Source organism: Tachysurus vachellii, chromosome 15, assembly GCF_030014155.1.
Source record: "Tachysurus vachellii isolate PV-2020 chromosome 15, HZAU_Pvac_v1, whole genome shotgun sequence".
In the NCBI taxonomy this organism is placed as follows: domain Eukaryota; kingdom Metazoa; phylum Chordata; class Actinopteri; order Siluriformes; family Bagridae; genus Tachysurus; species Tachysurus vachellii.
The window spans coordinates 408,064-435,563 of NC_083474.1; the positions used below are offsets into that span (position 1 = coordinate 408,064).

Below are 27,500 nucleotides of genomic sequence, written 5' to 3' on the forward strand. Positions count from 1 at the left end.
AGCATCAGGACCACGAGGTTTCTGACCATTTCATTTAATCTGAAGTGAATTTGTATTAAACTCTGACTGAACTGTTCGATAATAAAGTGACCTTTTCTACATCGTCTCGAGTCGCCTGCTCTGTGTGAAGATGAGACACCATCTCCATGTGAAGGAACTCGAACAGAACGTCGTCGGCCGTCATCATGTCAGCTTCGGCTCTGAAGACAAGAGAGATTTATTATACAGTAAAGTGAGTGGAGCTCAGACATCTGTCCAAACATCTGTCCAAACATCTGTCCAAACATCTGTCCAAACATCTGTCCAAACATCTGTCCAAACATCTGTCCAAATCAACAAATCAACACAAAACTGATGCAGATCAGTTACTTTACACTTTACTTAACACTTTACTTCACACTCTACTTTACACTTTACATAACACTTTGCTTGGCACTTAAATTAACACTACATTACACATTACTTTACTTAACACTGTACTTAATACTCTACTTTACACAACACTGTACTTTATACTTTACTTTACATAACACTTTGCTTGACACTTAAATTAACACTTTACACTTCACTTAATACTTAACACTTTACTTTGCACTCTACTTAGTACTTAACACTCTACTTAACACTTTACTTTACACTTTACTTAACACGTCACTTTACTTAACACTTTACTTAATACTCTGCTTTACACTTTACACTTTACTTAATACTCTACGTTACATAACACTTTACTTAATACTCTGCTTTACACTTTACACTTTACTTAATACTCTACGTTACATAACACTTTACTTAACACTGTACTTAATAATCTACTTTACACTTTACTTAATACTTAACACTTTACTTTGCACGCTACTTAACACTTTACATAACACTTCACACTTTACTTAATACTCTACCTTACATAACACTTTGCTTGACACTAAAATTAACCCTTTACTTTACACTTTACTTAACACGTAAAACTTTACACTGTGCTTAACACTTTACTTAACACAACAACACTGCAGTAAAAACAATACACAGAAAGTTTTTCACCACTAAATTAGATGTCACAAACTCGTCACTTTAATAAAACCAGATTAACATTAAAACATTTATTAATGGACCTTCAGGAGATAAAAGTTACTGAACATTTCTCACTTTATTTATTTACACTTTATCATCATGTTTATTAGAATTTATGCGTTAAAACATTTTTACACCTTTGTGGAGTAAAACATCTTGATAATAAGAGTTTAATGAGCAGAATAAAGAGTTTAGTGATAATAAATCAGTGTTAATGCGCGCTGTGTTTATAACGTACATCACAACTAGCTCACATGCTAACTTACTAGATTCGGCCGCTTCCGCTTCCGCTCCTGCTGCTTCTTCTCCGGTTTTTAACAGCGGTATAAAAACAACCTTTTGGGGCATCAGCGCCACCTGCTGTTCTGATAAAACCTTTTTGTATTACAGTGTCTTGTGTTATTTAATCTAAAACATTTAGCAGAGAAAAATGTCTAATAATTAAATCATTGTTGTTTGTGTGTTTCTGTTTGTATCCTGTTACAAACCCCATCACAAATAAAACCATTTCTCACTGAATATCACACAACATGCTAAAGGCTAACAGTAAGCATGTGATTTTATTCACAAATGTGTCTAAGGTTCATGTTTCTTCAGGTTCATGTTATATTCCACATATTATTCCAGTGAAGTCAAATATAAATATCTTCATACATATATAGAATATATATAATACTGTATATATAACCTACGTGTGTGTGTGAGTGTGTGTGTGTGTGTGTGAGTGTGTGTGTGTGAGTGTGTGTGTGTGTGTGTGTGTGTGTGTGTGAGTGTGTGTGTATACAACATTGCTCCAGTAACCAAGTATGTTCCACGCAGCTTAAGTCCAGACCTGAACCTGACTGCTATCATCCTTTCAGATGGTGTTCTGACCATCATGGTGTCTTTTAGCTGTGGTCCATCACATGGGCATTGAGGTGAACAGCAGATGTTAGCAGAAGGTATGAAGATTTATTAAAGGAATACACAAAGTGACACAAGCCTAAGGAACAATAATGTGTTGCTCGAATCTGATTGGGTTTTTTACATTATCGTGTTCTGAGACAAGGACAACTTCTCACTTATAGATGAATATCTTAATATTGAGTTAATCACCAAAAAAAACCCATAAAAATCAAATGATTTAAAATTTGATCCTTCAGAACATTTCATCTCAGTCGTGGAACTGATTCAGTATCAAGTCAAAATTAAAATGAAGATTTATTTCTATGATCCGTGTCACCTAGAAACAGATTCAGGACACACTGCAGTCTGAACACAATGATCAGAGGTCCGTGTAAAGCTCTCAGAGCTCCAGTGAAACTCTTTATTTACTCTTCAACAAAATCACTTTATTGATGTGAATTTTTTTTTATCACCTATTAATTTCTCTGGGGAACAAAAATATCATCCTTTCAGCTCTGCTTCTGTTGTGAGAGGCTGTGTTTAGTGAAACTGTAAAGGTGGGTGTTAGTGAGGGTGTTAGTGAAGGTGTTAGTGAGGGTCAGTCTTACATTGGTTTGATGCTCTACACTGCTACATGCTCACAGATCAGTGTACTGTACAATAACGGTTGATCAAATCAATCTATCATTAATTATTCATCAATAATCACATCTCTTTTTTTTCACAACCCCAGAATTAACTCGATGTTCTGTCACTTTGGAAAAGCAGCAGACTTGTTTGTTCATGTAGATTTTTCAAAATAATAAAGACACACGAGGGAATGAGGCAGACACATCAGTAGATAAAACAGAAGACCTCAAGGACTCAGAAATGATGTACGGAGACTGAGGATAGTGAGGGTTTACATCTCCATGTTCAGCCCTCAGAGAACTGCATGAAAAGCTCCTCGGACCGACGGTCAGGAAAACTGGGAACAAAGTGAATCTGCAGGATCTCAGAGAAGCCTTCTGATAGAGCAGGAGCCACAAACTTCTTCCTACACACACACACACACACACACACACACACACACACACACACAACATATGTTCATGAATCTCTTTAAATAGAGAAATCAGTATAGTTTGAGAATTATTTATAAAATCCAATCTACATTGTGACTCTAAGTATTGATGCTTATTTCAATGAAAGTCCTCAATTAGATATTCTAACACTTCAAATTTTCCCCTTTCTGATTAGAAACAGATTAGACAGTGTATCGGACCGGTCCTGGTGCCAAGGCCCTGACAGCACTTAGTTCACTCACTTGTAGCTGTGGAAGACCATGTCATTGACAGAAACGTGCTTGATGGCTGAAGGAACCATCTCTCTGTACTGAGACAGAAATGAAAACATGAAATTAGACACAGGTGAAGTCCTGGACCTTCAGGATCTCTTGTAATGATAAGACTGTGCCCACCCCTGTGCCCAGCCTGTTAGTGTAGAGATAAGACTGTGCCCACCCTGTTAGTGTAGAGATAGGACTGTGCCTACCCTGTACCCGCCCTGTTAGTGTAGATATAAGACTGTGCCCACCGTTAGTGTAGAGATAAGACTGTGCCCACCCTGTTAGTGTAGGGATAAGACTGTGCCCACCCTGTTAGTGTAGAGATAAGACTGTGCCCATCCTGTTAGTGTAGAGATAAGACTGTGCCCACCCTGTTAGTGTAGAGATAAGACTGTGCCCACCCTGTTAGTGTAGAGATAAGACTGTGCCCACCCTGTTAGTGTAGAGATAAGACTGTGCCCATCCTGTTAGTGTAGAGATAACTGTGCCCACCCTGTAAGTGTAGAGATACGACTGTGCCCACCCTGTTAGTGTAGAGATACGACTGTGCCCACCCTGTTAGTGTAGAGATACGACTGTGCCCACCCTGTTAGTGTAGAGATAAGACTGTGCCCACCCTGTTAGTGTAGAGATAAGACTGTGCCCACCCTGTTAGTGTAGAGATAAGACTGTGCCCATCCTGTTAGTGTAGAGATAAGACTGTGCCCACCCTGTAAGTGTAGAGATACGACTGTGCCCACCCTGTTAGTGTAGAGATACGACTGTGCCCACCCTGTTAGTGTAGAGATACGACTGTGCCCACCCTGTTAGTGTAGAGATACGACTGTGCCTACCCTGTTCATGTGCTTGGCTTGTTCCAGAGAGGCAGTGAAGTTAAAGCATCTGCAGGGAACTCCAGCAATCTTACTGACATCCACATACCTGTGAAGGGAAGTGTGGAGCAGGTCAGAGCTTCCTTAATGGCACGAGAGTACAGCCATAGTTTAAAAAGACCGCTAATCAGAAAAGATATGAAAATATGCACCGCTTTCGAGACTCGAGGTCAGGATTAGTGTTGTCTACAGCCACGCTGCGTCCTTCCTTCAGTGCACGTTCACACGCTGACACACAGTGCTGCCATGACCCCAGTGTGTCCTGGAAATAATCACACCATCATAGACACTGTAGACTTCTAGAACAGGAGTGTACAATGTTATCCAGAAAGGGCCTGTGTGTGTGTATGTGTGTGTGTATATGTGTGTGTGTGTGTGTGTATGTGTGTGTGTTTGTATGTGTGTGTATGTGTGTGTGTGTTAAATCCTCTAATCAGCTGCTTCATTGCTATGAAAACTCACACCAGCCCATTGTGGATAAGATCTAGAAGAACCTCTGACTGTATCTCAGTATCTGGGTGAGTTTGTACTTCATTAGTCTCATTCAACTCTTCATACTTTAAGCACATAAAATAGAATCAGTTCAATCTGCAGCTGTTAACATCTGGACTAAACTTCACATCGTTTTAATGGCGTTCTTATTAAACACTGCACTTCTGTCCACGCTGACGTTATGTAGAGATCTTTATAAATGAACAAGCTTTCAACCTGGACTACTGAAAAAACCTAGAGACTAAGTGCACCACCTCAGGGGTGTGGAGGTGACACGTGACCCCTCGTACTCACCCTGTTCACATACACGTATCCCTTGGGAACGATGTGAGTTTGAAAAAAAGTGGATTTCCCAGCTGTGAAAGTAAACAGTAGTAAAAGTGTGAGGACATTTAATGGGTTTTTGTCATTTAACAGAAGCATTTAAGAAACATTTCACAAAAAAAAAAGACTTGCATCCAGGGAATCCAACAGCAACAATGACTTCCTGTCTGGTAGAAGTGAGCGAGGCAGTCAGAGGATCGTACAGATGTCCCTTTGGGTCCAAAACCCTCTGCAGGACAGAAAATTCTACCATGAATAAGGAAACTAATCCACAGTGTCATGTGGTCCAATCAGCTAACATCTCTATCTCTCTCTCTCTCTCTGTCTCACTCACTCACTCACTCACTCACTCACTCACTCACTCACTCACTCACCTTCTACCGCTTATCCGAACTACCTCGGGTCACGGGGAGCCTGTGCCTATCTCAGGCGTCATTGGGCATCAAGGCAGGATACACCCTGGACGGAGTGCCAACCCATCACAGGGCACACACACACACTCTCATTCACTCACGCAATCACACACTACGGACAATTTTCCAGAGATGCCAATCAATCTACCATGCATGTCTTTGGACCGGGGAGGAAACCGGAGTACCCGGAGGAAACCCCCGAGGCACTGGGAGAACATGCAAACTCCACACACACAAGGTGGAGGTGGGAATCGAACCCCGACCCTGGAGGTGTGAGGCGAACGTGCTAACCACTAAGCCACCGTGACCCTCACATCCACCTCAACTAAGTATAAACAAACTGAACAAATCTGTACAGAGACAAACACAGAAACGCAGATCCGCAGCTCACCGGATCAAATGATGGCAAGTCAAACGGAGCAGCTTTCCATCCCAAGAAAAACTCCTCTGGAGTGTGAAACTCTACACCGATGTTTAGAGCAAACTAGAAGCAAAAAGAAAGAAAAAGTTGTTAAAAATGTTATCGATCATGTCCTCAGATAATAATCAATAAATAACGTGCACCGACTTTCAGCTTTCAAGAACACATTCACGTCAATATCATACACACAGTAAGCAGTAATAAAGGCCAATCTGTGTTTGTCACTAGTTTGTGTCCTAACACCATGTGCTGCATCTCACCAGACGGTCACTACAGCTGAAGTCCTTCTTCTTCTTCCCTGGAGCCCAATTTACAGGACGACCTGCTGCATCTATTCCAGAAAGAAACGTGAAGCACAAATCATTAATTAATATCCTTTAAATGCCTGTGTGCAGCACCAGGTCCTCAAATTCAGCTTAAAAACTCTTAATGCGTCAGCAGGAGCGTCACGTTCCCGACGCATTAAACAGAACAAACAAACCTAACAAGCTATTAATAACTAAAGGGCAGTTTGAAGGTGTCCATTTATAAAAGCAGAGAAAAGAGAACACTGAATATGATGGTTGTGTGTGTTGTGTGTCCACATGGCAGCATGTAAAAGGTCCTGAGAGAGAGAACAGTCCACTTGTCCACTGTTTTCTGTTTAGTCATTTAAATAAGGAAGTAAGATCAAAAGAATTTCACTGGAACTATAGAAGAAAAGCAAAGGAATAAACATCAGTTCTCTGATGACTTCCTGCAGATCCACACAGCCACTCACCTCCAACATAAACACTCTGGGATTTATCCACAGTTACTCCATCGTTTGCCTGGAAAACAGAGGAGATTATAGAGGAATCTCAGGTGTCAGGGGTCTTTATTCATCAGGGTCAAGTATACAGTCAAATCTGCTCATTGATGAATAACTTAATCTATGATATCAGCATCGCTAAATGCTATAAACAGTTTATACAGTAAACAGTACTTGTGCTAGTGTATTGGTTAAGAATGGAAGCTTGGTATTGAGTCCAAAATGTCCGAAATGCAACAGGTCGATAGAGAAGCTGTGACTTCTTCACTTCACTTTGAGTAACCAAACACGATGAGATTATTTTCTCACACGACTGAAGAACACGTCTCACCTTCTCACATAAGTGCTCCCACATTCCTGTGACCGGTTTTCTGTAAATTCCTGGACCTGCTGCGACGAACACCTAAAAGAGATCATGCATGTGTAACATTCACATCTTTAACCTGGATCAGTTTAAGCCTCAATCTAATACAGTTTGGATCCTAACAAACCTGCACAGGTAATTTCAGTGTCTGAAGAATATCCTCCACTTTAGACTTGAACACCTCTGGTCTGAGTTTTCCTCGAGCGATTCCCATTTGATTGGTGAAAAACACCACCTAAACACCACCAGCGTGAGCCACAGAGACACATACATTTATACTTACAGATAAATCTAGTTTTAATTCTTTCACATTTTTCTGACACAGTTTTTCACTTGTGTGTCCTACTGTGTAAGGCTGTGCACTAATCACCTAGTAAACTGCTTTACACACCTTGAACCCTTCCTTTAACAGAGCGCTCAGTCTGGGTTTAATCTCTGGGAAAAGGATCCTAAAGGAAAAGGAAAAGTGCAGAAATAAAACAGCACAATTCACGATGCCGTTTCTGACATTTTATACAAATCAGACTAACCTCCAGTCATCCGGTCCGGTGGGAAAGACCTTCCCTGACTTTGTGGTGATGATACAGCCGTCGATGTCAAACCCTGCTATCTGAGTTAGAACAAATAAGAAGTTAGAGAGAAGATCAAGCTTCTACTGTCTCTGTCGTGTCACTGTGAGCTGTGCACATTTATACCACAGTGATGTTGAGATCTCAAAGCTGATTGGTCAGAAGGAGGTGATTAATTATCTATAAAAGACAGATCTGTCAGTAGCTGTAACACAAATCAGCATTATATTCAGGCTCTAATCTTTCCTCCAGGATCAATGATGTGTCTATCTGTCTGTCTGTCTGTCTGTCTTTCTCTCTGTTTATCTATCTATCTATCTATCTATGTCTGTCTGTCTGTCTGTCTGTATTTCCCTCTGTTTATCTATCTATCTATCTATCTATCTATCTATCTATGTCTCTCTGTCTGTCTCTCTGTCTGTCTCTCTGTCTGTCTCTCTGTCTGTCTCTCTGTCTGTCTGCCTGCCTGTATTTCTCTCTATCTATCTATCTATCTATCTATCTATCTATCTGTCTGTCTGTCTGTCTGTCTGCTCTGAATAATATATTCAGTTACAAAGGAGAACAGACTGGAGGTAACAGAAACATAATCAGCATCATTACTGATTATTTTCACAGAACATCTGAACACAGAATGTTTTATTCCTCACTTATTAAGTAGCATCGAGGCAGACGAGAGATTTAGAGGAATAATTAACTCATATAAAAAGACCCAGATCCAAGCTTAAGGATTTGTTCAAGTTTTTGAGCTTTATGACTCATTTGAGTTTCTGATTTTACTCAAAAATATCACCACAAATTCTAATAACCATCATTAAGGAGTAGATGAAGATGAAATGGAGATGTAGGGGATCAGTTACTCTGATAGAGAGACTCAGATGTTTCTCACCTTGGAGGTTCCGGTGACTCCTGCCGCAGTGTAGAGCAGCAGATTGCCGATCTGCTGCCAGTGACTCTTTAAGCAGGCAGACGGCGCAGTGCCACAGGGCTGTGATGGTGTCTGCTGTGAGCTTGTGCTTTGTGCAATCTCCTGCAGCTGTCTGAGCTTCTCCTCCAACAGCTTCTCTTCATCCTCATCACATTTCTCAGTGCGCCCGCGTTTAGCGTCGGACGCGTCGTCTTCGGAATCGAGGGCTCTTTTTGTTGACTTAGGAAATATAATAGCACATACACGATATAATGGTACGTTATTCTATTCAATGTATTTTTTGTATTTAAATCTATAGAAGATACCTTTTTAGGTGAAGAAACAAAAAAGTCCTGGATGTTCCTCTTGGGATGAACCTTGGTAACGTTACCATCCGAAGACTTCTGCGTGCTCTCGTCATCATCTGGACCTTTTCCCGTCTTCCTGTCGGCCGAGCCTGAGAACTGGACGGTGAACGGGTAGCTCTGGTTCACTAGGTACAGCGTGCTGTTCACACTCAGGTGTGCAGACTGGCCACGACCCAGAACCTGCCCGTCCACTGAACATGGGTTTGGACCAAGCTGAAAGGTAAATAAAACAGTGGGTTATATTTCAGTCCCTCTGTGGATTTTAGACACTTTAAATATTCATGATTTTGGCAGAATGCTTTATAATTACCTGCGTCACAAGAACCTCTTGGTTACTGTAATCAGCCACAAGTTTGACTACAAAAGAGAAAAGCAAAGTGAAACGTTACCTTGGTCAGGAGTGGCAGCTTGGTGGACCTGGGGTCATGACCTTAACCCCTGATCTACCACAACAATCAAGTACAAGCAGCACAAAGAGTGTAATCCAGTGTGAGAACTGGGAATAATGTCAGTGACTGACTATCACATGGTTATCGATGATGAAGGGTCTCACTGTCCCCAACAACCAATCAGTAATCAGTAGCGCTCCCGACAACCAATGAATGATCACCGTTTATCTTCTTGGTCTTAAACCCTGTTGGTGATCAGTACAGGTACCATAGAGAGATCACCTTGGTGTCTTGAACATTTCTTATCCTTCACTCCAGACTCAGGACCTCGACCCAGGATCAGTGCTCGTGTGTCAGGGAGCTGAATCCGGGTCCCTGCTGCAGTCACCAGAACACACTGCATGCTGATGACTACTGACCTCTGACCTCCTCTACACCTGTCCAGGTAAATAATAAGCTTCATGTGAATAAACAGCAGCTACACAAAAGCTCTAGCAGACATCACAAAAGTCGTTATTACAGTGACACCAAGAATTAGAATCACACTCAGTCATAAAATCAATAAAATATTCAGTTTAACCTTCTTATTAACTTCCTATTGCTCACTTGGTCCAAGTCTGTGTGTTGTTTAGATCCTCACGATACCGGATACTGAACTGATCCGTGTGCACATCATCCAATCCGAGCACAGGAAGGGGATTGCTGTATCGTTTCAGCCAATCCGCTCACAGGAGGCGGGATCCGCTCACAGGAGGCGGGATCCGCTCACAGGAGGCGGGATCCGCTCACAGGAGGCGGGATCCGCTCACAGGGGGCGGGATCCGCTCACAGGAGGCGGGATCCGCTCACAGGGGGCGGGATCCGCTCACACGCGGGACATTTGATTCATCTCAGTGGCTCTTTTGAATCTTTTGATTCGGTTCGCAAAAAGGAATCACTGACTTGTTCGGTGACGCTTTTCATGCATTGCATCATTACACCAGCAGGTGGCGACTGTGAGAGTCTATTGTGATATTATGAGTAAGTCATTTTAGAATAAATTAGATTAATTTAGAAACAAGTTTTCAAGAGACAGATTTTGTAATTATGATTTATTAAAATTGACATTTCAATGGTTTTATAATAATAATAATAATAATAATGATGATAATGATGATGATGATGATGATGATGATGATTTTAATAATACAAATATGATTATTTTAGTTTGTTGAGATGATTTTAGTTTCAGTTAAATGATCCATGTGTTTAAAAAAAAACCCTGTGTACAGTAATAAAGATCCTATGTGTATTTCAGAGTAAGAAAAGGCCACAGGAAGTGACATCACACATCACCCAACAAGTCAGAAAATATCCTTTCTGTATGTTTGATTTAACACTAAAAGATGAACTACTAATTTAATGACCTATTATGTTGACTTTACTACATTATCACTGATATAAAAGGAAGTTTCAGTCATACAGCATTAAAACTGCACCATTTGCTTCACTGGGGTGTAATTCCAGGTACCACCACAAGGTTATATAAGGTTTAGTTGTGGCTCACCAAAAATACCAAAACCATTATACAGATGTACAATTTTGATGGATTTCTGCAGGCTATCCTGTGTCAAGCTTTAAAAGTGAATCAGTAGAGTGGGCGGCGATGTTAAGCTGTTACTGGCATTGATTTTGGAACAGCTCTCCTACTGGTGTGTTGGAGTATTGCTGGAGGAAGCTAACCATTTCACTCAGCGTGCACTGTTCAACTACGTTCTGCTCAGTGTTGAGGGCGAATGCAGCTCCACTGCGAACAGGAGAGCCGTTGCGGTCGATGCAGCAGTACACGTTCCATATGTACTCTGGGATATTGACACGTTTGACATTATTCTTGACGATCCAGTTGTCGGCAGAGGGAATGGCACCAACCAGCACGTAGGCCTTGTCACACTGAGCACTGAACATCTTCGCTAGCATGGACTCGTGTTTAGCCCAAGAGTTCTGGTTCAGTTTTGGGTTCTGAGGCACCACGTTTGTGAGGGTGAACGTAGCGTTACGGCTCGGCACTACCAAAGAAATCACAAACCAAAGATCAAAACAAAAAGGGATGAAGTTAAAAACATGATATAATGATATTATAATGATGGCGCTGAAAAGAAAACCTTTTTATATTGAAGTACTCTTAATGTGTGTTGATATAAATAATGTATGGATATAAAGAACCACAGTAAGCTATAATCAGTACAGACCTGCATGGTGTCCATTAGGATTGAGGTGACCACGATCAAACCCTGAGTGAGTAAAATCCTCATTCAGAGCTTGTCTCTCGCCCAGGTAGACATCAGGATAGTCCTGTTCCAGCCGGTATCCCTCTCTCATTTCTCCAGCCCAGTTCTGATTCACCAACTGGGAAACAAAACATACGTGTAAGGCATGAAGTTTACACAAACTACACAATCCACACAAAAGCAAACAGATTTCACTGTAAAAATACAAAATAGACGTGTGGTACACACTCATTTCCAATCTTCTGGAAAGATATGAGAAGAAAATCTTTTACAAAAAGTTTAATTCAATACTGAGTACAGTGTTCTTACACATCCTGAATCTGTCAGCCTCCTGCCCTCACCTGGGGCTCCACAAACCAGCGGTTCTCTCTGCCTCCACCATTGCTGGGCTCAAAAATGTACGCAGAGTAGACGGCAATGCGGTGGTGTGTGTCATACAGTGTGGCAAAATGAAACCGGTTCTGGAAGCGCTGGCAGAGTCGAGCAGCCCCGGGCATGTCCGACCCCCACTGAGGCACTTTCCCTTTGTAGAAGTACTTTAAACACTCGCTGAAGTCAGACACCACATCACCCTGGTTTAGTCCCAGGAAGGTCCCTATAAGGACACACAGAAACCCAGCAGACAACATGAGTGAACGATTCAGACTCTCACAGAGGAATTTGTGCAGACTGTCTACACTTTCTCCTCTTATAGCAGCCTCTTTATCTACAGGGCTTTTTTTTTTTCATTATTTTTAGCATTATCAACGTTTCGGCAGGACAACAGAGCAAACATTTGGATGTGGTTAAATAAATAAACCATAGTCACATGACCGTGTAATACTGTGTAATACAATACTGTACATGATTTACAACAGAACAAACTAATAATAACTTTATTGTGCACAAAAGTGTTTTAGTAACAACTGAAGATGATAAAACTGCTGGTTACAATACAAGCAATATTTCATGTGAATCATGAGAAGGACCTTCTGATCAGTGACCTTCTGATACACAAACTTTATCAGATCCAGAAAGGTTACACAAATATTCTGCCATGTGTGACTTTCCCAGGACTCAACACCAAACCTGACCTCAGGTCACACTCAACACACACTGCAGAAAATCCTCAACATTTCAGCAACAAAATGTGAACTAGAAGAAGGAGCTGAGAAGAAAATGTTTCTCTATTAACACGGTTTCTTCTGTCTTTGTCTGTTGTACTGACGTTTACAGCAAAAAACAGCTTACAGCTACAGACAGACAGACAGACAGACAGACAGATAGATAGACAGACAAACAGTTTATCTATCTATCTATCTGTCTGCTGTCTGTCTGTCTGTCTGTCTTTCTATATTTCTTTCTGTTCATCTATCTATCTATCTATCTATCTATCTATCTATCTATCTATCATCTATCTATCTATTATTTTCTAATGTCACCTGCAGGATCGTTTCCTTCACTAATTCCCTCTGTTCTATTCAGATCTTTTCATTCTTGTCTGATGTCTTCTGGTTGTGTTGTAATGTCTAATTATTCCTCCATAACGTCTCACTCCTTTTCTGTCACTGAAAAGCTCGACCTGCATTTCTTTGTTTTGGTCACTAGATGAGGACATTTTTCTTCTTTGTGTCTCTCTGTAACACTCCTGTGGTGATTAGTCACTGTTCAGTTCCTACCAGTCCTGAGGAGCATCAGGATTGCAAAGCAGGATTTTTTTACCTGAGCCGGTCACCATGGCAACTCTACATAGCTAACCTGGTCTAACGTTTCCTTAAGGATCCTGTGGAGCTGGTGCTCATTATGTGGAAGGATCTCAATGGAGTTTTTTTTTAAAGATAGACAGATTCTGTATCTGTGTAATCTTCTGAGCCTCACATCACTAGTTCCACCTGCAGAAGTCAGACGTCATGATGGTACCATCAAATGTTTGGCACTTACCAACTGCAGACTGTAGGGCATCAGCAGAACATCTGACTCCAGTGTGCAGAGAGATCCATGGAGTCTCAGCTACTCTAAAGCGAATTCTGGATGAAGGTATTGTTCATGTGTTCGACTAAACACTAAAGACTTTTAATCATGTGTCTGTGTATTAGGAGTTCACCAAGTAAACACTGCAGACTGCACACACACTTTTGGTTAGAGAACCCTGTGAGAACAGGACCCATGAACCCTGTGAGAACCAGACTATGACCTGATGAACAGGAAGTCAGTTGAGGGATAGTGGCTGAAATCAGATCTTGTATATCGGTTCTTGACTCGTGTTCATGATGTGAACGCTGACTTCCCTCCTGCTGGAGCCACCTGGGTGAGAAAATGTTCCTCAGCTCTTCCCTCCATAAAGAGCAGCCCTGAATGTTGCTCATGGCCACATCATCACATTGTCATAAGGAAAACAATCAGCCATAGAAGACAGAAATTCCATCAAGATATGGGCAAGGAACCTTCTTACCATGATGTTCTCATGGTTTCATGTTCTCTAGGTGTTTATAGTAACAGTCAGTTCTGGTCCATGAATGTGATCATCTGAGCAGCGTTTCAAGAGTGTTTATTGTTCCTTACATGTGTATCGCTCACTCATGTGTTTACCACGTAAACGTCCACATTCTACTAAAAAGGCTAAAAGTCATCCACATCATCATTGGCAAACTTTTGACTATTAAGAGCTAAAGTTGTGAATGACTTCCATTTCCTCTTGGAGACACAAATGAAGACTCAGAGCAGCAGAATGAGTGCTGATATGGTGAGGATTAAAGATTTCCCACTTCGTGACTGTGACACATGACGTGCTAATTATGTAGTGACAGGTCTTGAGACTGAGTCACAGGTTTATTCATGCATGCTTTGACTACAGCTCTGTCCATTCTTTTAACCCCAAGAGAAAATGTTCATGTTGTGATCGTGCTTTATTAATTACTACAGTCCTGAAGAGATGTAACTGAATATATGATGTTATTTTTAATATTAACACAGAACCTGTAAGATTAGCACTATTAAGAGTTCATGATAATTAGTGACCACTAGATGGCAGAAGAGTAGAAGAACTTCAATAAGAAGCTTGAGGACCAGGACACTAGACTCTGCTCTGATTTTAGCTCAACAACATTTTGGGAAGAAACAGTTTAAGATTAATAAAGAAATAAGAGATACAGTGTCTGTGATGTCAGTAATATAGCAGAGGATGTCTCTGAAGCATTGTTACACCAGTCAGCTGTATGGTCTGGTCTTCATCAGAGATCATGGGTCTGTAGTGGGGTCTGTAGTGGGGTCTGTGGTGGGGTCTGTGGTGGGGTCTGTAGTGGGGTCTGTAGTGGGGTCTGTAGTGGGGTCTGTAGTGGGGTCTGTGGTGGGGTCTGTAGTGGGGTCTGTAGTGGGGTCTGTGGTGGGGTCTGTAGTGGGGTCTGTGGTGGGGTCTGTGGTGGGGTCTGTGGTGGGGTCTGTAGTGGGGTCTGTAGTGGGGTCTGTGGTGGGGTCTGTGGTGGGGTCTGTAGTGGGGTCTGTAGTGGGGTCTGTGGTGGGGTCTGTAGTGGGGTCTGTAGTGGGGTCTGTGGTGGGGTCTGTAGTGGGGTCTGTGGTGGGGTCTGTGGTGAACTCAGAGTTTGTGCTGATCCTCAGGAGCTCCATTATAAACTGTGACTCTGGTTCCTTCTGAGTTTTTCCTCATCACCGTCACCTCAGGCTTGTTATTAGGGATAAATGTTATAGATAAATAATATCTTAATTTTAAATGTTAAATTTATTTATTTATTTATTTATTATTCTGTTTCTATACTTCTGTAAAACTGCTTTGAGACACTGTGTATTGTTAAAAGTGCTGTACAAATAAATTGAATGTCATTTATGTTAAAATCATTTAAAAAGAAAAAGTTTAAGTGGACTTCAGGTCCCTTTATGTCTCAGACCACACACACATCTGTCCACTTCATTTTACTGCAGGAACTGAAGAATTTACAGCAAACCATATCATTTAATATTAATAAGTGAGTCTAGGATAATAAAGACGTTCATTATGATCATTATTATTATAACAGTTATTATTACTGGTGTTTGTGGTGTTTGCTGGCGTTTGTTGTGTTACTGGTGTTTGTGGTATTTTGTGGTGTTACTGGTGTTTGTGGTGTTTGCTGGTGTTTGCTGGCTTTTATTGTGTTACTGGTGTTTGTGGTGTTACTGGTGTTTGTGGTGTTACTGGTGTTTGTTGTATTTTGTGGTGTTACTGGTGTTTGCTGGTGTTTGTGGTGTTACTGGTGTTTGTGGTGTTTGCTGGTATTTTGTGGTGTTACTGGTGTTTGTGGTATTTTGTGGTGTTACTGGTGTTTGTGGTATTTTGTGGTGTTACTGGTGTTTGTGGTATTTTGTGGTGTTACTGGTGTTTGTGGTGTTTGGTTACTGGTGTTTGTGGTATTTTGTGGTGTTACTGGTGTTTGTGGTATTTTGTGGTGTTACTGGTGTTTGTGGTATTTTGTGGTGTTTGCTGGTATTTTGTGGTGTTATTGGTGTTTGTGGTATTTTGTGGTGTTTGCTGGTATTTTGTGGTGTTTGCTGGTATTTTGTGGTGTTACTGGTGTTTGTGGTATTTTGTGGTGTTACTGGTGTTTGTGGTATTTTGTGGTGTTACTGGTGTTTGCTGGTGTTACTGGTGTTTGCTGGTATTTTGTGGTGTTACTGGTGTTTGCTGGTATTTTGTGGTGTTACTGGTGTTTGCTGGTATTTTGTGGTGTTACTGGTGTTTGCTGGTGTTACTGGTGTTTGCTGGTGCTGTTCCTGGTGTTATGGTTGTTTAATGATGTTTAATCGCAGAATAAAGTTGCAGAAATGTAAGACTTATTTTTAAGACGTTTACAGACATTTGAATAAAAGACGATGTTTCTCTGTGATTCTAATTAAAGAATATTAATGTAAAATTGTCTTTCTATCTTCTCGCCGTATCTGACTGTGGAGTCGATGCTGGTTGCGACTGCACATTTCTCAGCTGCATGGAGAATACGGTTCAACATGAAACACCTCAAAACAAAAGGTTTGCCAAAATACCCTGCTGAGATGTTTGGACTGCACTAAAGTGGATGGTGTTAAACTCCTCTCTGTCCTCGTGCAGTGTGGATATATAAAGTCACTGCATTCAAATTTATTCATACATTATATTTATGCATGACCGCCCCCACCATCCCTCCACACACCCCATCCACTTACAGTAATCTATCACCCCGGCATCATCCGCCATGCAAGCAGGCCCGCCGAGTTACCATGGCAACCGCCTCAGGCGTAGCTCCACTCTTATTGGCTGGGAGTCGGAGCCTGTCTGCTGGATGTGGTAATTGGCTTGGGGTCTCCAATCATGCTTCAACATACACACAGACACACGTGTGTTTACACACACACACACACACACACGCACAAACACAAACGAGTTGCCATGATTCCAAGCAGCCCGAGACATATATGGTGTGAGATTGAGCCCAAGGTAATGATCTGATTTTGAGGAGTGTGTGTATGTGTGTGTGTGTGTACGTGTGTGTGTACGTGTGTGTGTTGAGATGTGAAATATTGGGGACTGCTGGGACTGGGTTGTGAGGATTTTTGGACATAGTGTAGTGAGGAACGAAGGAATTCACAAAACAAAAAACTGTGAGCATTAAAACGTTTTTTTTTTTTTTTTTTTTTGCCCAAATGAATTTTTGTTTCTACAGACCTGAAGTAGAATAATTTACAGGACACTCTTATACACTCACGCATCTTCTGTACCTTTAGCATGTACCTTTAAAGATGTATGTGGTCTAAACTCTCAGTTATTCACACATCATGAGTAAAGTGGTAAAGATTCATCTGTAATCCTTCAAAGGTCAAATCATGTTCCTTAAATTATTTCTAAAGGTACAATGACACACACTAAAGGATTAAAGGCACGTTTTAAATCATACATTCACAGGTCTTCATGTGTCTGTGTATCATACAGTAGTGTGAGAATAACACGAACAAGCCGTCATAATAAACACTAAACCTTACTGAGTCTGTGAGGTGACTCCAGAACTACCTGCCATCTACTTCGGTTAAAATCAGTGAATCAGTTCATTAAACGTGAATGATTCAGTGAAAAATGACAACAGCCTGAGCTCAAGCTCATCCCTTTTCTCCGTGGTGTTTATTATTTTCACGTTTTTTTCTGAACATTGACATGAAATGAATCCGTTCACACTCTCCGTAAAGAAACATCTCAGGGAAAAAAAGATGCAAGCAAAGATCACAGCACAACAAGGAACAGGAAAGACAGAAAGGCTAAAAGTCTGTCTCTGACTTCGTCTGACCGCCTGGGGTGTGTGTGTGTGTGTGTGTGTGTGTGTGTGTGTGTGTGTGTGTGTGTGTGTGTGTGAGAGAGAGAGATAGAAACTATACGGACTAAATTTTATGAGTTACCAATTTAAAAATATTTATTTCAGATGTTTTAGCCCATGACATACACTTTTGAATAATTACTGAAGTTTTTGTGGGACTTTTGAAGCGACTCCTCGGACGCATCACGGCTCAAAATGCAGCTGATAAACACCTTCTACTGTACATTTACTCACTCAAACACGTTACTTCGTTCAAGATATGATTACAATCAGATCACATGACCGACCCCACAGTAAAGGCCAACAAACTAACAAGCTTCATTTATAATAATCACAGATCCTTCTGGAAGGCAGCAGCCACAGAGAAAGTTCACCTTTACTTTAGAATTTATACTTTAAGCAGAGAAAATCATTCACATCCTTTCTGCTCAAATACTGAGGCCACGTTCACACGTATGAGGAACTTTTTGAAAACAGTAAAAACTCTTCTTATTAAAAAAAAAAAAAACATTGTATGGCAAAAGCATGTTATCAAATGTTCTGTCATCAAATGAATTAGAGATGCAAAATGGCTGAAAATCATGACAAACATGAAGTATATGAATATGTGTCAATCCTATAGACTTGATGTGATGATAAACAATATCACAGACCCCAAGACGAGTTCTAGTGCATCGTTATACAGGCGACAGCACGGCGTCTGTACACAGGATGCTGCTGCCATCTCAGCAGTTTCTATTCAACACATTTTTTGGTACATTTTTTATAAATGCAGTGATGCAAATGCTTCTATTTTGTGTGAACTCAGGAAAAGAAACCGGTTTTCAAAAACATCTGTACACATGTGGATGTGGCCTGAGAGTGTAGTGTGGAATCTGTGAAAGGGAAAAATAACTACATTCTGTTTGTAACTCTGCTGTAAACTAAGGCATCACAACATGCAAAGGTTTGGCTGTGTTTTCATTGCTTTTGTCATCAAGTCAAAAAAAGTCACAATCAGTGCAAAATATTTAAATAAGTACACAAAAGTACTCAAGATTGCAGTACTAAAAAAGGGTCGGGGAAAGTAATCATACTGATGGAGAAGAGCTCAGACTTCTGGATAAACATGAAACATTTCTACTCGTTTTATAGCGTCTTTACAGTAAGCAATGACCATCTAATGGCTCCAACCACAGTTCTGGAAAATACAAAAATAGAAATGACCCAACAGATTTTATATTCCAGGAAGCTTAGTTTTCACATTTTTAATGAAGTCATAACATTTTCCAGGAGTCATATGGCAAGTACGTTCCATTCAAAAATAAGAGAGCAAAAGTTTATTTACAGCGAGTGTCTCCCAACTTAAAGCTTGTGGGCTGAAACAAAAAAGCAGACAGTTCTCTCAGGTAGGCCACAGATGGACGGGACTTTGGGTTCAAAATCGCCTCAGCACAAAGTCACATACACATGCTGGCATCCCAGTAACACTCTACTGGAGTTATTTACCTTTTTTTTTTAAAGCACACTGCAATTACAAAGTCCCAGAACACAAAGCAGACTTACAGATAGGAAAGAGCTCATTGTACAAAATCAAGGCGCTACAGTTTGTCTCAGCACTGGCTTTCATTTTGTAGAGAAAATAGTAAAAAAGAAGTGAAATGAAATACGGTGCCGTCACGGGAAGCTCCAGCTCCAAAACCCTGCGCCTTTCCAATACGGTGCCTAGTTTCACGGTTCCACAAAAAGTGTCACACGTACATACACACGGACGCAACGTCCCCCAAGGGGGTCACAAACACATTATTGCAAATTAAGTGTGCTTTCGTAGTTTTTTTTTTCTGCCTGCTCTTAAAAGGTTAATTTTTAAAACATTATCACAACATGCATCCAAAGTATTAATATAAAAAAAAACATTAAGGCCCTGTTTTTAAAACAAGGCTGGACATAATTCAGTACTATACACCCTGACAAACACACAGAGAGAATATCGTGTACTGGCTTTTTCAGTAGGAAATAAAAGCTGGTGTGTGTGTGTGCGTGTATGTGTGTGTGTGAGAGTGCGTGTGTGAGAGTGTGTGTATGTGAGTGTTTATGTGTGTGTGTCAGTGTACACATGTGTACGTGTGTGTACATGTGTGTGTGTGTGTTATCAGGGTTTAGGATGAATGACAGCAGAGAGTTGGATCTTTTTTGACATAAACTACCACCCAAGCTGAACGACATGCGCCTCAGACCTCCTTAAGCTTAAAGGGAATCCGTTCATGGACAACATCAAAGTTTATGTGTTAAAACCAGACTCATGTTTTCAGGTAAATCCAAATCCATGTCTCAAGACTGCAGGCCATCAAATTTCTTCTTATCAACATGGGATCTGAGGGTGATGTTTTGAGCTCCACCTCAAAAGGAGCTGAATAATACATTGATTCATTTCTCTCTCTGGAGCTGTAATGAGCTCTTCTCTTTCTGGTGTTGAAGTACGGTCCTGTAGCCTGCTGGTGTCTACCTCTCACAGTGGGCTGCAGAGAGTGGGCGGCACCACAGCTGAAAAAGTGTATTAGCGGTGCTTCGTGATCCAAAAGCAGCTATGGAAACCAGGAGATCTCGTGGCGTTTTCCTCATCAGCAGTCAATATGTTTTTCCATTGAGAACACTCAGAGTCTCTTGCCATTCGAGTGCCCTCTTGAGCCACACGTTAAAACGGACTCTTCAGTGAGGAGCCGCTCTGAGCCTCTCAACTAAGTGGCGCAAAATAAACGTGTGCATCAATAGAAATCCCTCCCTAGACTTATAGCTGGAGGCAATGATTAGGGAGACTTGGGAGAGTGTGTTTTGGGCTGAATAAAGAGCAGGCACATCTGCTGTGCACCAGAAATGAGGGAGGAACCTGTTCTCTCCGTGAAGTGGATGGTTGCAAATTCCCTGCAAGACTGGTGCAGCATGTGGTATTTTTCTTTCAATGCGAATTGAGCGTCTCTTTCAATCTGCCGTGTCGGTTTGTCATGAGGAGGCTGTGGAGGCAGAAGCCGGGTGGCTGCAACCCATCCTAACGATGAAGATTAATTCAGCATGATGTAAGCAGAGGCTTTTTCCTTCAGCTGCCGCAGACACAGGTGACAACTCCAGCTCCCTGTGGAGGAGAGGTCACAGTCCATAACTTTACACTGCATAGTGCTAAACAACGTTGTACAGCTCTGTGCTGTGCTGTAGACAAAAAACAGTCGTCTATAGAATAAGATTTGCTTCGATGCATTGTTACCAGTAACACTACACTACACTACACTATACTACACTACACTAAACTACACTACACTATACTACACTACACTACACTACACTATACTACACTACACTAAACTACACTACACTAAACTACACTACACTACACTACACTATACTACACTACACTAAACTACACTACACTACACTACACTACACTAAACTACACTACACTAAACCACACTAAACTACACTACACTACACTAAACTACACTACACTACACTACACTACACTACACTAAACTGCACTATAGTATACTACACTAAACCACACTACACTACATTACACTATACTGCACTACACTACACTACACTAAACTACACTACACTACACTACACTAAACTACACTACACTACACTACACTACACTAAACTGCACTATACTATACTACACTAAACCACACTACACTACATTACACTATACTACACTAAACTACACTACACTACACTACACTAAACTGCACTATACTATACTACACTAAACCACACTACACTACACTACACTATACTACACTACACTACAGTACACTACACTACAGTACACTACACTACACTACACTATACTACACTACAGTACACTACACTATGCTATACTACACTATGCTATACTACACTACACTACACTACACTATACTACACCACACTACATTACACTATACTACACTAAACTACACTACACTACACTAAACCACACTACACTACACTATACTACACTACAGTACACTACAGTACACTACAGTACACTACAGTACACTACACTATACTACACTACAGTACACTACACTATGCTATACTACACTATGCTATACTACACTACACTATATTACACTACACTACACTATGCTATACTACACTACACTACACCACATTACACTATACTACACTACACTACAGTACATTACACTATGCTATACTACACTATGCTATACTACACTACACTACACCACATTACACTATACTATACTACACTATACTACACTACAGTACACTACACTACACTATGCTATACTACACTATACTACACTATACTGCACTATGCGTACTATACTACACTACACTATACTACACTACACTATGCTATACTACACTACACTACAGGACACTACACTATGCTATACTACACTACACTATACTACACTACAGTACACTACACTATGCTATACTACACTACACTATACTACACTACAGTACACTACACTGCACTAAACTACACTACACTATACTACACTACACTATACTACACTACACTGCACTATACTACACTACACTATACTACACTACACTGCACTATACTACACTACACTATACTACACTACACTGCACTAAACTACACTACACTATACTACACTACACTGCATTAAACTACACTACACTGCACTAAACTACACTACACTATACTTTACTACACTATACTATACTACACTATACTACACTATGCTACACTACAGTACACTACACTGCACTACAATATACTACACTATACTACACTACACTATACTACACTAAACTACACTACACTACACTGCACTACAATAACAATAAACTACACTACACTATACAACACTATACCACAGTACACTACACTATACTACACTATACCACACTATACTATACTACACTACACTATACTACACTTCACTACACTACACTACACCACACTGCACTACAATAAACTACACTACACTAGACTACACTACACTACCCTACTCTGCAATACACTACTCTACACTATAGTACACTACACTACAATACATTACAATATACCACACTACATTACACTACACTACAATACACTACACTAAACTACAATACATTACACTATACTACACTACACTACACTACACTATAGTACAGTACACTAAACTATCCTACACTATACTTCAGTAGATTAAACTATACTAAACTATACTAAATTACACTACAGTACAATATACTACACTACAGTACACTACACTATACTACACTACACTACATTACACTATACTACACTAAACTACACTACACTACACTAAACTGCACTATACTATACTACACTAAACCACACTACACTACACTACACTATACTACACTACACTACAGTACACTAGACTACACTACACTACAGTACACTACACTATACTACACTACAGTACACTACACTATGCTATACTACACTATGCTATACTACACTACACTATATTACACTACACTACACTATGCTATACTACACTACACTACACCACATTACACTATACTACACTACAGTACATTACACTATGCTATACTACACTATGCTATACTACACTACACTACACCACATTACACTATACTATACTACACTATACTACACTACAGTACACTACACTACACTATGCTATACTACACTATACTACACTACACTACACTATACTACACTAAACTACACTACACTACACTAAACTACAATAACAATAAACTACACTACACTATACAACACTATACCACAGTACACTACACTATACTACACTATACCACACTATACTATACTACACTATACTATACTACACTTCACTACACTACACTACACCACACTGCACTACAATAAACTACACTACACTAGACTACACTACACTACCCTACTCTGCAATACACTACTCTACACTATAGTACACTACACTACAATACATTACAATATACCACACTACATTACACTACACTACAATACACTACACTATACTACACTACAGTACACTACACTGCACTAAACTACACTACACTATACTACACTACACTATACTACACTACACTGCACTATACTACACTACACTATACTACACTACACTGCACTAAACTACACTACACTACACTACACTGCATTAAACTACACTACACTGCACTAAACTACACTACACTATACTTTACTACACTATACTATACTACACTATACTACACTATGCTACACTACAGTACACTACACTGCACTACAATACACTACACTATACTACACTACACTACACTATACTACAGAACACTACACTATACTACACCTCACTACACTACACTACACTACACAACAGTACAGTACAATACAGTACACTACACTACAGTACAGTACACTACAGTACATTACAGTACACTACACTGTGCCACACTACAATACACTACACTACACTGTGCCACACTACAGTACACTACACTATGCCACACTACAGTACACCACACTACAGTACACTACACTGTGCCACACTACATTACACTACACTGTGCCACACTACAGTACAGTACACTACAGTACACTGCAGTACACTATACTATACTACAGTGCATTACACTATACTACAGCACACTACACTATACTACAGTACACTACACTATACTACACTACAGTACATCACACTATACTACAGTACACTACACTATACTACACTACAGTACATCACACTATACTACAGTACACTACACTATACTACACTACAGCACACGACACTATACTACAGTACAATATACTACACTGCACTACACTATACTATAGTACACTACACTATACCACAGCACACTACACTACAGTACACTACACTGAACTATACTACACTATACTATACTACAGTACACTAAACTACACTACACTACAGTACAGTACACTGAACTATACTACACTACACTGTACAGTACGCTACACTACAGTACACTATACTACACTGTGCACTACACAACACTACACTACATTACAATACAGTACACTACAGTACAATATACTAAAGCACACGACACTACATTACACTACACTCTACACTACAGTACACTCTACTACAGTACACTATACTACACTACACTATACTGCAGTACACTATACTATACTACACTACATTACACTATACTATACTACAGTACACTACACTACATTACAGTACAGTACACTACAGTACACTATACTATACTACACTACATTACACTATACTATACTACAGTACACTACACTACATTACAGTACAGTACACTACAGTACACTATACTATACTACACTACATTACACTATACTATACTACAGTACACTACACTACACTACATTACAGTACAGTACACTACACTACACTATACTACACTACACTACACTATACTACAGAACACTACACTATACTACACCTCACTACACTACACTACACTACACAACAGTACAGTACAATACAGTACACTACACTACAGTACAGTACACTACAGTACATTACAGTACACTACACTGTGCCACACTACAATACACTACACTACACTGTGCCACACTACAGTACACTACACTATGCCACACTACAGTACACCACACTACAGTACACTACACTGTGCCACACTACATTACACTACACTGTGCCACACTACAGTACAGTACACTACAGTACACTACAGTACACTATACTATACTACAGTGCATTACACTATACTACAGCACACTACACTATACTACAGTACACTACACTATACTACACTACAGTACATCACACTATACTACAGTACACTACACTATACTACACTACAGTACATCACACTATACTACAGTACACTACACTGTACTACACTACAGCACACGACACTATACTACAGTACAATATACTACACTGCACTACACTATACTATAGTACACTACACTATACCACAGCACACTACACTACAGTACACTACACTGAACTATACTACACTATACTATACTACAGTACACTAAACTACACTACACTACAGTACAGTACACTGAACTATACTACACTACACTGTACAGTACGCTACACTACAGTACACTATACTACACTGTGCACTACACAACACTACACTACATTACAATACAGTACACTACAGTACAATATACTAAAGCACACGACACTACATTACACTACACTCTACACTACAGTACACTCTACTACAGTACACTATACTACACTACACTATACTGCAGTACACTATACTATACTACACTACATTACACTATACTATACTACAGTACACTACACTACATTACAGTACAGTACACTACAGTACACTATACTATACTACAGTACTTTACACTATACTACACTACACTGCACTGTACACTACAAAACACTACACTACAGTACAGTACAGTACACTACAGTACACTATACTACACTACACTATACTATACTACTGTACACTACACTATACTACACTACAGTGCACTATACTATACTACAGCACACTACACTACATTGCAGTACAGTACACTACATTACACTATACTATACTACAGTACTTTAAACTATACTACACTACACTACACTACACTACACTGTACACTACATCACAGTACAGTACACTACAGTGCACTATACTATACTACAGTACTTTACACTATACTACACTATACTACACTGTACACTACAAAACACTACACTACATTACAGTACAGTACACTACAGTACACTATACTAAAGCACACGACTACATTACACTACACTCTACACTACAGTACACTCTACTACAGTACACTACACTACACTACAGTACTAGAAAATATACTATTTACACACCACAACATCATTACAACATAAAGCTCAAACACAAGGAGTTGTTTACTACCAGCACACAACATTAGGCTGCTCATTTCTTTTCAATATTAGCATCAGTTTTAATGAATAAAAAAATGTGCTTGTATTTATACTCAGTCTGAAAACTATGCCATTGATACATCCGTACTCCAGACTGATCACAGTATTCTCATCCTCTATAATGTATAATAGAGCTTGAGGACTGCATACCCTCTGGAGGTTCTGCCATCGGTGGACTTAGACAGTACATATGATATCCTCGATCACAATCATCACAGAATAAGAGCTGATCCTACAGCCAGAACACAGATAGAAAAAGAATCAATATTCTGGATGTGTCAAGCGACCTGAATGTGTGAAGAGGAAATAACAGGTGAACAATAACTAACGTCATTCTCGGAGGTGCCACACAGGCTGCAGGACTTGCACTCGATGCACTGCCAGCGGTACGTCCTCACAGCTGCTGTCATGTTGACTGTGAACTGCAGACAGGACGGGTGTCCTGGACAAACAAAACAATCCAAAGAAAGAGTTTCAGCTTTTATTTCTTTCAGAAGATCTTTTCAGTGCAGTTCTGCAGCCTGTAGGAACAAAGCCAAGGTACATTGACCTCTGTTCTTGTTGTCTTTTGTGCCCTTTCTTAAGGCCCTTTATGTTTAAAGGCCTGTCCTTTCAGCTGTCAGCTTTTTATATGCTCCACAAATTATAGGTGATCTTTGTGCTTAATTTCATTACATAATTGTTTGTTCAGTTGGAGCATGTTTATATGTTGTAGTTCATGTGAACCAGACTACGTGGAATTTGTAGACTGAGCAGACTTTACAAAAGGCCTTCTGAATCTCCACAAGCTTCAGTCAAACGGTTCTCCAGCCTGGACCACATGAACCACAGAACAGTCTGGATAAACAAATGAAGCTGCTCTGAAAGTCTTTACATGTTAGAGACTTTAATTTATTTATTTCCTACAC

General features: G+C 40.1%; 4 protein-coding genes across 6 annotated transcripts in view; all 4 read right to left on the reverse strand.

The window, feature by feature from the left end:
• trappc6bl (trafficking protein particle complex subunit 6B, like) overlaps nt 1-1,392 on the reverse strand; it is a 5,849-nt gene extending 4,457 nt beyond the window's left edge. The window contains exons 1-2 of the mRNA XM_060887849.1: nt 1,338-1,392; nt 92-200 (exon numbers count right to left, since the gene is read on the reverse strand). Of these exons, the coding sequence (XP_060743832.1) occupies nt 92-187 (96 nt within the window). The 5' untranslated portion in view covers nt 188-200; nt 1,338-1,392. The remainder of the gene's footprint in view (nt 1-91; nt 201-1,337) is intronic.
• Nucleotides 1,393-2,348: 956 nt separating this feature from the next.
• pnkp (polynucleotide kinase 3'-phosphatase) lies at nt 2,349-10,127 on the reverse strand. Of its 3 annotated transcripts, none has more exons than XM_060887846.1 (18): nt 9,799-10,127; nt 9,475-9,629; nt 9,114-9,160; nt 8,762-9,016; nt 8,418-8,675; nt 7,490-7,569; nt 7,351-7,408; nt 7,087-7,194; nt 6,927-6,998; nt 6,566-6,614; nt 6,066-6,136; nt 5,776-5,868; nt 5,104-5,200; nt 4,942-5,003; nt 4,308-4,417; nt 4,117-4,204; nt 3,263-3,330; nt 2,349-2,992 (listed from the first exon to the last, which is right to left on the reverse strand). In XM_060887846.1, exons 2-18 carry the CDS (start codon nt 9,593-9,595, stop codon nt 2,872-2,874), a joined length of 1,758 nt encoding a protein of 585 aa, XP_060743829.1. In that variant the 5' UTR covers nt 9,596-9,629; nt 9,799-10,127; the 3' UTR covers nt 2,349-2,871. The 3 variants fall into 3 exon arrangements, with proteins under 3 accessions (XP_060743829.1, XP_060743828.1, XP_060743830.1); XM_060887845.1 differs by having other exon boundaries at nt 9,773-10,127; XM_060887847.1 differs by lacking the exon at nt 2,349-2,992 and having other exon boundaries at nt 3,265-3,330; nt 4,086-4,204; nt 9,773-10,127.
• Nucleotides 10,128-10,268: 141 nt separating this feature from the next.
• On the reverse strand, nt 10,269-12,119 carry si:dkey-243k1.3 (endonuclease domain-containing 1 protein-like). The gene is made up of 3 exons (XM_060887848.1): nt 11,801-12,119; nt 11,421-11,577; nt 10,269-11,237 (listed from the first exon to the last, which is right to left on the reverse strand). The coding sequence occupies exons 1-3, from the start codon at nt 12,086-12,088 to the stop codon at nt 10,849-10,851; spliced, it is 834 nt and encodes a 277-aa protein (XP_060743831.1). The 5' UTR covers nt 12,089-12,119; the 3' UTR covers nt 10,269-10,848.
• Nucleotides 12,120-18,945: 6,826 nt separating this feature from the next.
• Nucleotides 18,946-27,500, reverse strand: part of dpf1 (double PHD fingers 1) — a 48,011-nt gene continuing 39,456 nt past the window's right edge. The window contains exons 10-12 of the mRNA XM_060888185.1: nt 26,922-27,034; nt 26,743-26,824; nt 18,946-20,876 (exon numbers count right to left, since the gene is read on the reverse strand). Coding sequence (XP_060744168.1) covers nt 20,806-20,876; nt 26,743-26,824; nt 26,922-27,034 — 266 coding nt within the window. The 3' untranslated portion in view covers nt 18,946-20,805. The remainder of the gene's footprint in view (nt 20,877-26,742; nt 26,825-26,921; nt 27,035-27,500) is intronic.

What these genes read in the sequence shown, in the direction of transcription:
- pnkp (XM_060887846.1), bottom strand. Translation starts at nt 9,595, where the DNA reads ATGCAGTGTGTTCTGGTGACTGCAGCAGGGACCCGGATTCAGCTCCCT. An exon ending in CCAGAGTGTTTATGTTGGAG is followed by an intron (nt 6,137 to 6,565) that starts GTGAGTGGCTGT and finishes TTTCTGGAATAG; the next exon opens with ATGCAGCAGGTCGTCCTGTA. An exon ending in AAGCCAAGCACATGAACAGG is followed by an intron (nt 3,331 to 4,116) that starts GTAGGCACAGTC and finishes TTTCTGTCTCAG; the next exon opens with TACAGAGAGATGGTTCCTTC.
- si:dkey-243k1.3 (XM_060887848.1), bottom strand. Translation starts at nt 12,088, where the DNA reads ATGTTGTCTGCTGGGTTTCTGTGTGTCCTTATAGGGACCTTCCTGGGA. An exon ending in GCTGGTTTGTGGAGCCCCAG is followed by an intron (nt 11,578 to 11,800) that starts GTGAGGGCAGGA and finishes TTTGTTTCCCAG; the next exon opens with TTGGTGAATCAGAACTGGGC. An exon ending in TCCTAATGGACACCATGCAG is followed by an intron (nt 11,238 to 11,420) that starts GTCTGTACTGAT and finishes TTTCTTTGGTAG; the next exon opens with TGCCGAGCCGTAACGCTACG.